General features: G+C 31.8%; 2 protein-coding genes and 1 pseudogene across 2 annotated transcripts; 2 read left to right on the top strand and 1 right to left on the bottom strand.

The window, feature by feature from the left end:
* The first annotated feature begins 1,796 nt into the window (after positions 1 to 1,796).
* Positions 1,797 to 3,196, top strand: LOC127106897 (uncharacterized). Its single transcript, XM_051044188.1, has 6 exons — positions 1,797 to 1,920; positions 2,003 to 2,160; positions 2,246 to 2,366; positions 2,450 to 2,620; positions 2,728 to 2,787; positions 2,881 to 3,196. The coding sequence occupies exons 1-6, from the start codon at positions 1,909 to 1,911 to the stop codon at positions 3,037 to 3,039; spliced, it is 681 nt and encodes a 226-aa protein (XP_050900145.1). The 5' UTR covers positions 1,797 to 1,908; the 3' UTR covers positions 3,040 to 3,196.
* A 1,181-nt stretch (positions 3,197 to 4,377) lies between these two features.
* Positions 4,378 to 10,515, top strand: LOC127102671 (uncharacterized; annotated as a pseudogene).
* A 1,134-nt stretch (positions 10,516 to 11,649) lies between these two features.
* Positions 11,650 to 12,575, bottom strand: LOC127102670 (two-component response regulator 24). Its single transcript, XM_051040015.1, has 3 exons — positions 12,416 to 12,575; positions 12,024 to 12,300; positions 11,650 to 11,937 (listed from the first exon to the last, which is right to left on the bottom strand). Exons 2-3 carry the CDS (start codon positions 12,294 to 12,296, stop codon positions 11,650 to 11,652), a joined length of 561 nt encoding a protein of 186 aa, XP_050895972.1. The 5' UTR covers positions 12,297 to 12,300; positions 12,416 to 12,575.
* Between the last annotated feature and the right edge of the window lie 2,360 nt (positions 12,576 to 14,935).

The following is a 14,935-nucleotide window of genomic DNA, read 5'->3' as shown; positions in this document are numbered from 1 at the left end:
AATTCCTGAACTATTAGAGATATGGCAATTAATTTTGTTGAGGTGTCATTTCTTAGTTTATTCTCACATATATGGTTTATACAAAATACAAAATGGGATACACGAGGAACGCTTTGGGATACGCAGACACCAATTCATTTTATGCCTCTTTGAATTCCAATTCAATTTGGAAAATTGAGTTTCATTTATAATTCAATTTGGAAAATTGAGTTTCATTTATAATTGTTTTGGGAATTAAAAAATCCTATCTACACCATGGCTTTACAAATTCATTCTTCTTCCCCTTTCAACTCATTCATGATATCTTTCTGTTTCCCTTTTCAATTCATTCACAAATTGAAAACCTATTTTCGTCACTCATTCACAAATTCTTTCTTCTTCCTCTTTCAACTTTTCCATTCGGTAAACTCCATAACCTTTCCACAATTTCATTGATAATCATGTTTCTTCTATTTTCTGAACGTATTGTAACCTACTAATTAGGTTTCAGATTTTTTCAGAATTTACATCAACGATGGCGCGACCGATTGAATCCGTGATGGACATTAACGATTCTAAAGATTTGTGGAAGATTGATGTTCGTTGTAGACATCTCTGGACTGTGAGAAGTTCGTCAAACAAAGAACACCTTGAACTAATTTTGGTTGACTCTAAGGTATTATTTTCACTGTTAGTTGTTTATGTTTTAATTTTCGTACTTATTTCTATATAGTTAATGATTATCTGAAACAAATTTGGCACATTTTTATTTTTTATGATTAAAAGCTGGATATGATACAAGCAATTGTACCATCCCATATGGTGTCGAAATATGTGGGCGATCTTGCCATAGGAGCTTCATATATCATGCAGAACTTTAAAGTCTCAAACAACGATTTCTCCTTTAAGTCTACTACTCATGGATACAAGTTGGTATTTTGTGGTTCAACTTATGTTAAGAAAACGGAGCTCCCGGAGATTCCTATAGATTATTTCAACATTCTTGGTTTGGCGTCCATTGCTGATGGAAAATTCCAGCCTAATGTATTGGTTGGTACGTTGATATTTATATATATTATTCACCTATTTTATTTGGATTATCTTGTATGTATGCTTACATTGTTAATCAAACTTTTGAAGACGTAGTTGGAGGAGTTACTGAAATTCTGCAGACTCAGATAAACTCAGATAACAACAAAAGCAAGTTTGTGTTTATGATCACTGACATGAGGTATGAAAACATTTGAGTTCGTATACTCAAAAAACCATTTACATTGTATTCGTTTCCTTTTTGTTGGTTTCCATTCTGTTAAAAATCATAAAGTGTTTTGCTTTTGTTTGTTGTGGTGTAATTGAACCACAACATCTTTGCTTTTTTTATTGGTAGCAAAATTGTCGTGCAGTGTACACTATGGGGTAATTTTGCATTGCAATTTTATGAATACTACAAGAACCATGGGGAAGATGTGAACATTGTTGTTCTATTACAAAACGCAAGGATAAAGGCTGCGTAAGGTAAACGTTATCGTGTTTTGTTGATAATTTAAATACCCAATGTATTTGCTTCATTATGCTGATATTTAGTTGGTGTTGAAGGAGGTTTTCCTTTAAATGTATCAAATGCTTGGAGTGGCACAAAGCTGATCATTAATGATATTAGTAATGTTGAAATTAAGAAGCTGAAGGATAGGTATTTCACAAACATCTTGGCGTATCAGATTTCCCTTATGATTTTTTCGTACAATGTCGTACATGGTGATAGAATTTTACTCTATATTGATTCTTTTATATAATGACTCGCAGCCTAAATGCTGAACTGTCAAAGCTTTCTTCATCAAGTTTGCAAGTGAAACAACTCAAACCTCACAGTATTCCGATTTTGATAAATTTATATGGAAGGCCGAAGTCATTAGTTTGGCTGAGATCGCGATGCTTAAACAAGTATGCAGGATGCACATGAAACTTTAATTTGTTCTTAATCTTTATGTTATTTATATAATATAAGTGAAAATTCATTTTACAGGAAACAACATGTGTCACCATAGCGAAGTTGGAGAAGTTTGAAGTTGGTAATTCCGGTTGGTATTACGATGGTTGTGCCGAATGTACCAAGAGCGTCGCTGTAAAAGATGGCAAACTTAAGTGCTATGCAAATCACATAAGTTCTGAACCCGTGCCAAGGTATTCATTCATCGTTGTGTTATGAAACTGTTTCATTGGGAGTTATAAATTGGGTTCAATCTATTTAAATGAGATTTATATATAGGTACAAGCTTGAAGTGTTGGGAGTTGATGGTAAATTCAAGTCCCGTTTCGTCTTTTGGGATAGTGACTGTTTCAAGTTAATTGGAAAATCTGCTCTACAGATGAAAAATGAATTAGTGGAGGTAATATGAGTGTCTTCAAATGTTGTACAAGAAATTGCTAATAATATATTTTGTTAATATGTATATTTTTTGCTGAAATTTAGGCCGGTGAAGACAATCCGTTAGAATTCCCTTTTGGTCTTGATGCTATGTTGAAGAAGGAGTTGGCAATTAGAGCTGTTTTTCAACCGAAATTTAATCGTTTTTCGGTTATTAGCTTTAAAGACGATGAAGATTCACGTAAGAAAGTTAAGGACACCTTCAAGTCTCATGAGGTATGTATTAACATATTATTGGCAAATGTTTCAATCTCATTGATTTGTATCTTAATTCTGATTTGAGTTAACAAAAATACCCTAATAATTCCATTATCTCTCTGCAGGATGTATCGAAAATTCCAATTTCATTGTCTTCCTCACAAGATGATATGAAGAGTTTATCGGTAAGTTATATTTTATATTTTATATCTTATATCGAATTAGTTGTCATATATTCCTGCTTTCAATATCTAATTGAAGACACACATGATTTTCAGGAACCTTTATCTGTATCTGCTGATTTCGACCCCAATGCTGCGAATTCTGTGATGACCCCCTGTAAACGTATAAATCCTGAAGCGTCAGAAGATGTTGAAAGTGTTCAACTTTCCTCTACGAAGACGATGAAACCTGTAAAAAAGGAAGATGGTCGATAGATGATGATTGAGTTATTTGTAATATTTCATGGAATTTCATAGTTTTGATTTTGTTATATTTTAGTTTTAAATCGACAAATGTTTCAAGACAATCCAAACTATTTGGAAGTTGATTTTTTGTCTATCTTATGCGTTTCAATTATGATGTTTTTGGTTCTTCAAACAAATATATCAGAAATAATGTTATAGTTGTTTGGATTAAATCCTGATTCTCATCATGGAAATAATATATCTCTTATGTGAGACACATTTTAGGATCAAGTTTTATAATTGAAGCACTGTTGTAACAGTATTTTGTTGTAGCAACATTTAATAGTCTATAAAACTACAGAGTAATAAATTATTATTTTTTCTATGGCCAGGATATTAAAAAATGTCATTTTCATCCGTTTGAACTTTAGCAAATTTTTTAGTATAACTTTACATATTTTTAAATATTTTTTATACTTTAGCAAATTTTAAAATATTTTTTTTATAAGTAATTAAATTTTTTAGTATAACTTTACATATTTTTAAATATTCTTTATACTTTAGCAAATTTTAAAATATTTTTTTTTATAAGTAATTAAATTTTTTTTATAAGGTCAGAGGGAGTATATATTTTTTATCTTACTTGCTTAGTCTTTAAATCTTCTATTGGATATTTAAAGTAGATTAGCCCATTGTTTGTAGAAAGTGAAAGTTTGATGTGATATTACAATGTGTCTTATAGGTAGTGTAGCTATGTTGTAGTATTGAATGATGAGAATATAAAATAAGTGTCACTATAAGGTTTTGCATGTGTCAATATTACTTCTAATGCACACAAAAACTTTTCATGTTTTCCAATGCTTCTGCGTTTTACAATGCTAAGATTATAATGAGTTATGCATGCTTTTTTTACTTTTTAAGTGTGTCTTTTAGTCTACCTATGTACCATTAATCATAACTCTATATTATAATAATATCTTATATATATAATTAGAAAACCAATACCACATAATATATTGAATAGGCTTACCAATTATTAATGTAACAAAAACTAATTATTAAATCAATACCAAATGATATTTTAAACCATTTTCTTTTACTGCATGAATATACTACTATATGATTTAATTTATAAGACTAATTTTTTAAAAAAAGAACATTAAAACTTGCATGACTATTAGCTTTTAGGTTCATGACTTTTACTCTAATTGTTCTTGCGGCATGTTATAGGTAGAAGCTTTGTTCCTGTTAGAATGGCTACCACCCAAACATAAAGATTTCCAACTTTTGTTATATTCTAACATGGTTTCTATTCTTCTTAAGATAATCTGATATCATCATCTACATTCACTACAATTCTCCAACGAAATGGAACCACATGCTAACTCCAATAAAGAAATTGCAGCTTTGGCACGGCGTAAAAGGAAGCAAATTCTTAAAGATAGAAGATCGAAAAAACTCCGAAACATAGATAACTTTTATAACCACTATGAAGCTTCTCAGATGTACTACGCTCCATCGAGGCCAATCATCAGAACACTACTGTCTAATATAACTTCAACTGTTCTTAATGAAAGAAATATGTTTTCACATTCTCCTGGAATTGCAACAGGCAATGGTATTTCAATGAAGAATTTTGAAAGTGTCTCTACAAAACAGGTTGCGGCTTTTGCACGGGAAAGGAGAAAACAAATTCTGCAAAGAAGAATCTCACAATCTCATGATGAGAACTTTGACAAGAATTCTCCAAGTTGTTTCAGGATCAATACTCCATCATTTACTCATTTAGTAACACCACCTTCCAATATAACTTCTCCACATTCTAATGCAAGAAACTTGAACATGAGTGCGCAACCAAGTACTTCTGCTTACAAATCCAAAAAACAAATGAATGTGGGTGCTATTCAATCCATGAGTGTGAAACTTTTAAATTATTTTGCCAATGAGAATCATGATCCCTCTTCTTCATCCACACCCAATTCTCCTGTACATGATGCATCTACTTTCAATTCTGTTCCAAATTTTAACATTGCTATGCATAACTCTGTTGATGATACATCCACTGATGATTCTATCAGTGACAGCTCTTGCGAAGTTAATGTTGCAGATGGAAATTATGATTCCAGTTCCAGTCTTGATGATGACGAAGCCTTTCAATACAATTCCTCATCAATTGATTCTTGCAATATTGGTATGTTTAACTCTAACATTTGTTTTACTTATAACTTTTCATTTAACAGACTTAGTAAATTTAATAAATGCATTATAATATTCAAAAACGTTTCTTTTAAATAGATTATTCTGATATTGGTGATCCTACAGTTGAGTGCACACATTGTGGAGCACTTATGTGGTATCAAGAAAAAACGAAGAAAGGAAAGAATTGTTCAGTTCCTAAGTTCCAACTATGTTGCGAAAACGGAAAAGTTGTTTTGCCACTTTTGAAAACACCACCATTATTACTTTGGCGTTTATTGTTTGATAATAGCGAAAGCGAAAGTATAAATTATCAGCAATATTGTCGATTGTACAACATGATATTTGCTTTTACATCATCGGGTATGAAGGTCACAACAGATTTCAAGATGGAAGGGGACCACCTAATCTAAGAATACATGGACAAGTCTGCGATCGAATTGGGAGCATGCTTCCTTTACCTGGAGAATCTCCAAAGTTTGCTCAACTATACATTTTCGACACCGACAATGAGGTTCAGAATAGAATTGAAGCAATAGGGTGAGTTTATATTCTTCATACGATTTACTTCATGATTAAAAATTCCATAATTCTAAAAAATATGCCATCACAGTATACTATTAATAGATTTTGAATAGACTAACCTTTGGAAAATCAATATGCAGGAACAACCCCTATATTATTCCAGATACTGTTAAAAGATTGAAGCTTATGTTGGATAAGTTCAACACACAAGCTAAGTCTTTTAGGATGGCAACAGATAGATTGAAAAATTGCAGTTTACCTGATCTTAAGTTGTAATTAATCTCTGACAGATCAACAGACGGCAGGATCTACAACCATCCAACTGTTTCAGAGGTTGCCGCACTTATCGTTGGTGATGTTGATACAGGTCATAAAAGAGATATTCTTCTTGAGAGACAGAGTGGACAACTGAAAAGAATAAGTGAGTTTCATCCAAGTTATTTGTCATACCAGTATCCACTGTTGTTTCCTTACGGTGAAGATGGATTTAGAGTTGGCGTTCTTCTTAGGGAAACTAATTCAAAAAAAACCAATGAAGAGGAATAAGCTTACAATTAGAGAATGACTTGCTTTTAGGATTCAATCTAGGAATAATGAAGCACAAACACTATTACTGTCAAGACGGTTGTTTCAACAATCCTTGGTTGATGGATTTACGATGATGGAGTCCCAAAGATTAAATTATATAAGAAAACATTAAAAAAGGTTGCGTGTTTCTAAATATGGCAATTTGAATGATGGAGAACAGAATGCCAACACTCAAGGTTCCAACAAAGGTAAAAGAGTCGTTTTACCGTCGACTTATGTTGGAAGTCGAAGGTTCATGGAACAACTTTATTTTGATGGCATGGTTATTTGTAGTCACTTTGGTTTTCCGGATCTTTTTATCACATTTACTTGCAATCCTAACTGGCCTGAAATTCAGAGATTGGTTGCCAAAAATAACTTGAATTCTCAAGATCGTCCGAATATCATTTCTAGAGTCTTCAAGATTAAGTTTGATGAGTTGTTGTGTGATCTAACAAAAAAGCATGTGTTAGGGAGAGTTGTTGCATGTAAGTTTTAATTCTAATTATTTTATCTAATGATATACGTATTATCCGAATATTTAATGATAAACTCATTTTATTGCAGATATATACACAATTGAATTTCAAAAGCGGGGTTTACCACATTCCCATATCCTTTTATTCTTGCATCCCTCCAGCAAGTATCCAACTCCAGATGATATAGACAAGATCATTTCAGCAGAGATACCAACAGAACAAGATGATAAGCCACTATATGATTTGGTAAAGACACATATGATCCATGGTCCATGTGGTATAGTAAACAGGTCTTCACCCTGCATGAAAGATGGAAAGTGCTCAAAATACTTTCCCAAAAAGTTTCAGCCCCAGACCATTGTTGATCAAGATGGATATCCTATGTACCGAAGAAGAGAAACCGGTAATACGGTTATGAAAAAACAAGTTCAACTTGATAACAGGTATGTAGTTCCTTATAATCCATATTTGTTGAAAAAATATCAAGCACACGTCAATATGGAGTGGTGTAATCAGAGTACTTCTATTAAGTACTTATTCAAGTATATTAACAAAGGTTATGATAGAATTACTGCTGCGGTTGTCCAAACTGAATCTGATGGAACTTCGGTCATAAGAAATGTTGATGAAATCAAGCAATATCTTGATTGTAGATATGTTCACCAAGTGAAGCGTGTTGGAGGCTTTTTTCATTTCCTATTCATGGTAGGTCACCAACAGTTGAGAGGTTGTACTTCCATCTTGAGGGAGATAATTCTGTTTACTATACTGATTATGAATTGATTGATGAGGTGCTTGACAAACCAAGTGTGAAAGAATCAATGTTTACGGCGTGGATGGAAGCAAACAAAATATACTTTGAGGCACAAAATTTAACTTACTCTCAATTTCTGTCAAAGTTTGTATATGATAGAAGATATAGACGGTGGAGACCACGAAAAAGGGGTCATACTATTGGCCGCCTAATTTGGGTTCCTCCAAGTACCGGTGAGTTGTATTATTTGAGAATGATGCTGACAGTTGTCAAGGGCCCTACTTTCTATGAAGATATAAAATTCGTTGATGGAAAGGTTCAGGATAGCTTTAGGGATGCATGCTTCCATATGAGATTTCTTAACGATGACAGTGAATATGTTGCAGCGATAAATGAAGCAAAAGATTGGGGTTCTGAACATTTTTTGAGAAAGTTATTTGTTACGATGTTGCTATCCGGTACAGTGAATAGGCCACGTCATGTTTGGGAACAAACCTGGAGGACTTTATCTAACGGTATTTTATATCAACAGAGACAGAATACTAATACAAGAGGTAAATTTCCATTATTTGTTTTTCCTTTGAAGAAATAGTTTTGGTCTGCACTATATGCAATAGTTTGAATATTTATTTAACTTATTTTATTTTATAGAGAATGTCTTTACTAATTATCAAAATATTTTATATCTTTCATATATGAATTTGTGTTGACCCATATGTTTTATATTAATTAATTAGCTCTGCGCATCATAAAACTAAGTGTAAACAGAATTTGATTAATATTACATCATACATTATATGTTAACTATTAAGTAACTAATGGCAGACATGATTAAGATACATACAATACCTATTTGTTAAATATTACCTAACAATTCATATATATCCTATATTTTGTAAGTATGTTGTTCCTTACAGGAACATTATATGCATTCATATTCCTAACTAATTAAAATACAATTTTGTGTTGAATTTGATCTTCAAATTTTAGAATAATGTTTCTAAGTTGAATCTAACTACTTATCTAATGCTATCCGTTGAAATTTTTGTAATAATATTAGATATACACTTTCAGGTTGTATATGTATTTTATTATATATATTCAAATTGTTACTATATAACTGCTTATAAAATGTTGACAGAATTGCAACTATCAGACACTACTGAGTTAAAGAATTTGACACTCATTGAGATTGAAAATATGATGCAATCAAATAGAAGAAGTTTACATGAATTTACATGTATGCCATATCCGGATAACTATGTCACAAAGCATGTTGGCAACCGGCTGATTTACGACGAACTTGATTACAATGCTGAGAAAGAGCAAAAGAATTTCGAAGAGCTTTTTCATGCACTTACAGGTGACATATTTTATTTTTATTATGAATTTAAAAATCTCTTATATTTTTTCTACTTATAATTATAACTTGATAATTTAAAGATGAACAACTTGCAATATATCATACCATCATGGATGCTGTCAACAAAAAAAGAGGAGGTGTGTTTTTTTTACATGGTTACGGAGGAACCGGCAAAAATTTCATGTGGAGAACACTATCAAGTGCCCTTCGTTCACAGAAAAAAATTGTTCTTACTGTTGCTTCAAGTGGGATAGCATCATTATTATTGCCAGGTGGAAGAACCGCACATTCAAAGTTCAAAATACCCGTGCCGACACTTGACAACTCAACTTGCAATATCGACAAAGACACTGATCATTCACAACTACTTGAAGCCACCGATGTCATAATATGGGATGAAGCACCTATGTCTCATAGGCACTGCTTTGAGGCATTGGATAAAACCCTAAAAGATGTCATGAGCAAAAAGGGTTTCCAAAATGCAATTTTTGGTGGAAAGGTTGTTGTTTTCGAAGGAGATTTCCGACAGATTCTTCCAGTTGTTCCTAGAGCAAGTCGTTCTGATATTGTCCATGCATCTATTAGCTCATCCTATGTTTGGGAATATTGTCAGGTTCTAAAGCTCACAAAGAATATGAGACTTCGACATGGAAGGGATAATACAAGTTCTGATAAACTAGCAAAATTCTCAAAATGGATATTGCAAGTTGGTGATGGTAAGATTTCTGAACCAAATGATGGATTGGTTGATATAGAAATTCCAAAAGAATTATTAATTTCAAATTTTGAAGATCCAATAAGGGCTATCGTTGATTACACATATCCGAATTTGTTGGAAAAATTTCAAGATGTTACGTTCTTACAAGGAAAAGCCATTCTTGCCTCAACCATTGAAGTTGTGGATAGAATCAATGATTACATATTGGATCTGATACCAGGTAAATGTTAGTTAGCTTTTATCTTTTCTAAACATAAAACAATACACTATAGCAATTATTTTTAATAATGTTTTATGTTTTGTTTTATGAACGGATATTTCAGGGGAAGAGAAAGAGTATTTGAGTTTCGATTCAATTGATAGAACAGACACAACTTATAATGAATCTTATGAAGTTTTAACTCCGGAATTTCTTAGTAAATTAAGAACGTCAGGAATTCCAAATCATAAGATCAAATTGAAGGTCGGTACACCTATTATGCTAATGAGAAATTTGGACCAGGTTGATGGACTGTGCAATGGAACAAGATTAATTGTTACAAGGTTAGCAAATCATGTCATAGAGGCAAAGATCATGTCTGGAAAGAACATAGGTAACATTTTTTACATTCCAAGAATGTCTATGTCACCGTCTGATTCACCTTGGCCATTTAAGTTGATTCAGAGACAATTTCCAATAATTGTCTCCTATGCAATGACAATTAATAAATCCCAAGGTCAATCACTTGATAGTGTTGGATTGTACTTGCCTACTCCAGTATTTAGTCATGGTCAGTTGTATGTTGCTATTTCACGAGTTAAGAGCAAAAGTGGGCTAAAAATCCTAATCCATGACAAGGACAATTCACCGTGTTCGACTACTACAAATGTTGTGTACAAGGAGGTCTTCGAAGCACTTGGTTAACCGGTAAGCTTTTTATCTTATTATATTTTGACAACAATTTAATTACTTTCTACTTTATTCAATAACTTTTTTGCTTACCTCGACTATATGAAATTAAATAAATTATCATGCTTACTGTATATGAGTCAAATGGTTCTTTTGTATGAACATCCTTCTAATGCTTTATGCTACTAATGTTATTTTACTTTTCATCTTATGAGACATTCACTTAAACTCATGAATTGTATTTGTTTGTCATGCAGGCATGCTAGCCATCATGTGGTCACACACAATTCAATTGAATGAGACTACTTGATCCTCATTCGACCAAAGACACAGTTGTTTGTTAACTTTTGATAGCAATTTTTTTACTTTGAATAATTGGACTATGGTTGAAATTTCTATTGTTTTTTTTTTATTTAAGAATGTTTCAAATTTCAATTTATTTTAGTTTTAAATTCATTTTAGTTTTAAGATCCAGAATACTTTTCGAACTAAAGTTTACTATACTATTTGTCCAGAATAACTATATAAATCTGCCCTTTTATTTTATCCAACATTTTCACACAAATGTTTCTCACATATTAAATGATTCATTAATTTGACAAAAAAAAAATGTTCGCTCGCATATTTTATAAAAAAATTGTTTATGCAATATATTTTTAATTATATAAATATTAATGAACTTAATAAATATATATAAATTTGAAAAATAATAGTGACAATCATATAATATAAATCCCGACGGAACCCGTGCGATAGCACGGGTATCTCACTAGTTTTTACTCATAAAAATTTCTGTTTTTTAAAATATTGAGGCATATCAACTATTTTCTATCAACTAGTTTCGTCCTTTAAGAATTTTGATCTAGATTTCGCCAATAATAATACATATCTTTAAGTGCTCTTTCACCATTTGCGACTCAAGTTACCTAAATTTAAACTTCATATTTTTTATGTCAAAAGATGAAGGTTGTGTTGTGGCCAGCCTACAGATACATTTATAAGTATCACATTTTAGAAATAATTAATATAACAATTTGTATAATCTTCACATTCATCATTAACAGAAACATCTTTTGACATACACACAATCAATTATTTTTGTACAATATGGATGGATCATCCTGTAAAGGCCATGCAGATGCATGCAACTTAATCTTTTCTAGAAGTAGAACTTGAACCAGAACCAGAACCAGAAGCTGGACGAGGACCGAGAAAAGATTGGTAAACTGTACTATAAACATTTCTTAGCTTCCAGGTTTGGCGACGGGGAGTAGTTTCAACAACGAATGCAAGCGTTTTCGCGCTCACAGGTGTCTCGTAATCAATGCAATCATCTAGCCCTGCACTAAAAAATTCTTCCCATTGTGATTCTGTAAGCCGACGCGTCACCCCAACAATCGTTGCAGGGTACTCCATGTCCCGCAGCATCTTCGTCACCTGCATAAAACACATGAATGAATCTCATTATCAGTATATTATTCATATACCACATGAAATGAATAAAGAGAGACAAATGTAGGTACCTGAACCCCATCAATGACAGGAAAATGCCTAGCAAGGAGAATTAAGTCATAGATTTCATCGTAACGAATTATTTCTAGAGCTTCTTGGCCAGTTTTCACTGAACGAGTTTCCACACCAAGTCTTTTCAACATATCTGCATGAATCTCTCGAAGGTGGTCGTCAGTGTCCACAACAAGTGCTCTTATTCTTCTTTGAGGGGTTGCTGGAAGATCATCATCTTCACTATCAGATAACATTATTTGTTTACCGTTGTGATCAGTTATACCATCCATCTTTCTACACAATTGAATGAATTATATTAATTACCACTTCGATCTGGTACATATATAAAAAGAAAATCATTATTTCCTTTTCTATACAAGAAAGATATATAATATGAAATAGCACTAACCTTGCTCAATGTGAGATTGAGAATTTGGTTTCTTTCTTCTTCTTCTTCTCCCTGATAATTCTCAGACTAAAAGGTGGCTGTGTAAACAAATAAAAGAATGTGAGTTTTTCATGATAAAGATGCTTCAGTTGCTAAAGATGGTTATGATTCAGTAGCACTTGCCTTGTGGAGAACTCTTGATTATGTGGGAGTGAGTGAAGAAAGAAAGTAACTGTGTGTTGAATGAATATGAATGATGAGAATGTATTTGTGAGAATGTATATAAGCAAGCTGGGTAGTCTATGTTGATGAAAAGGAAGCAAAATGTTAGTTAGTTAGTTAGAAAATGTGTTTGGATTCTGTTAAACGAATTAACTGCCAAACTAACTCATGTTTTGTTTGTTACTTTTGAAACTGATTGTATCAGCTACTACTCTAGGGGGCTTTAAGTGTTTACAACAAAAAGAAGTCAGATAGAATTTATGATTATAAAATAAAAGTAAAGAAAAAGTCACTTGCCTGCCCAATAGTAGATGCCAGAGAAGAATACATTCCTGCAGAATTTTCCTTATAGAAGACTACTCTCTCTGTGCTCACCAATTTTTGCACAGAATTAGCATTCTTAATACCAATAAGTAGAACAGTAATCAACATTGAGGCAAGGGTGTTTCCCTGAAATGAATTTATAATTAAATCTTTTAAAGAATTTGTAATAGACATTTGATACAGTGAATAAAAGTTGATTTAAAACCACACATTTTGAGTAATATTTTGGTAAAGGTGCTATGAATGAGTAACAATAAAAATAAGAGGATTTTTTAATACATTTAATATGTTTTTTAGACCATGCAAACATTAAAAATTCTTTCAATTTTTAGAGATGTATTTTCGAACTCACTCCAACACACACAATAGAGATCATTCTGAGTGACGTCATATTATTTTATTTTTATTTTTATTTCGGAGATACATTTCCAAGATATTTTCGTTGTTATATTTCTGTAACACATACACATCAATGACAGAACAAAAAACATGTAATTTTCGAAAATGAAATTAAGATTTATAAAATAAAATAAAGATTACATATATTATTTCAACATAAAATGCAACATTACTTTAATATCTAGGTGGACGCTTCAACATCTTCGCAATATCTTCGACCGATCTTGAAATCGTCACTTCCAACTCGAGCGAAACTTTTGTTTCGAAAGAAATACGTATTTCACATAACCCTTACATCTGCTTGCGTCTTGAGCTTAAATTTTCGAAACTCAACCTTCCCCCGTTGTCAATCGACGGTGATCGGTACTCGAGCTTCACAATCTTTCGATTGTCTCCGTAAGGTAGGAGATGATGAATTTTGTATCTTCTATCCGAACCATTATCGGACCTTCTAATAACCACATCAAATCCAAGTTTCGAGGTCTTCATACGAATCTATTGAAACATTTGATCACGAGATTCAAACTATTACTCGTTTTTAAATTGGTTCCCAGCATCTACCATTTCACAACAACACCTTGGACATTCGGAGAAACAATTTGTTTTGTGATAACATCGTGGTGCACCATATCTAATCAAAACAATTACAACATAACAGTATATAAGCGTCACTTTTGAAAACTGAGTTGGAAAATGAATACAGACTAGTTCTAAAAATGCATCTCCGTACACAACGCTCGTTTTTTCAGACAAAATATAGGATTAATGTGAGCAATGTAGTGTGAAATAAAGGATCTTTACCTGAAATTTTAACTTCTTTTCCTCCCTTTAATATGATGAACCACAAGTTTTGAGATTTGGAGTGAAAAAATGGATTGAGAATGGAAGAATTTTTTGCGAGGGTTTGTAAATTAAAGAAAAACAACAATGACAACAATGGTTATGTGATCATGTAGCTATTTTTCTTATCAGATTATTTCGGAGATGCATCTTCGAAAATATCTGACATACAATTACCGGGATATCCGTGCATTTGCATAGATGCGGGTGTGATACGCGAAATTCTTACCATTTTTTAAAATTACAATAAAAAAAATAATTATTGTGCTAAATAATTTAGTATATAACTATAAAGAAAATAAATGTAAATTGGATGGAAAATTTCAAAGGCAAAACTTATTTAATGAGAAAATATTGTAAAAAAATTTAAATACTATGTTAAATTTATGTATTAGTAAATATATTTAAAGTAAAAATTGGTCATTAGAAAATAGAGTAAAACAATTTATATTTTAAATAAGTATTTATAAAATAATATGTTATATAAATAATAAATTGGAAAAAATTAATAACGAATTATGAAAGAAAAAGATATTAGATGTTTAATAAATATATGAATAAGTTATTAAAAAAGTTATAATAATAATTTTTGTTCATTTTGAACATTAAAAAAAAACTGAGTTACGTGAATGTAATCACTGAACTTGTGGTATTTTCCAAAGTGTGAAATGAATTTACAATTAAATATTTTAAAGAATTTGTAATAGATATTTGATAGAGTGAATAAAAGTTAATTTAAATACCACAAGGTTTGAG

The sequence above is a fragment of the Lathyrus oleraceus genome, chromosome 7 (genome assembly GCF_024323335.1).
Source record: "Lathyrus oleraceus cultivar Zhongwan6 chromosome 7, CAAS_Psat_ZW6_1.0, whole genome shotgun sequence".
Lineage (NCBI taxonomy): Eukaryota > Viridiplantae > Streptophyta > Magnoliopsida > Fabales > Fabaceae > Lathyrus > Lathyrus oleraceus.
This window is presented reverse-complemented; position numbering and strand designations above follow the sequence as displayed.

Coding starts and splice junctions, on each gene's coding strand:
- LOC127106897 (XM_051044188.1), top strand. Junction 2,161..2,245: donor AGTTCTGAACCCGTGCCAAG/GTATTCATTCAT, acceptor ATTTATATATAG/GTACAAGCTTGAAGTGTTGG. Junction 2,367..2,449: donor TGAAAAATGAATTAGTGGAG/GTAATATGAGTG, acceptor GCTGAAATTTAG/GCCGGTGAAGACAATCCGTT.
- LOC127102670 (XM_051040015.1), bottom strand. CDS start 12,296: ATGGATGGTATAACTGATCACAACGGTAAACAAATAATGTTATCTGAT. Junction 11,938..12,023: donor CTGTCATTGATGGGGTTCAG/GTACCTACATTT, acceptor TGTTTTATGCAG/GTGACGAAGATGCTGCGGGA.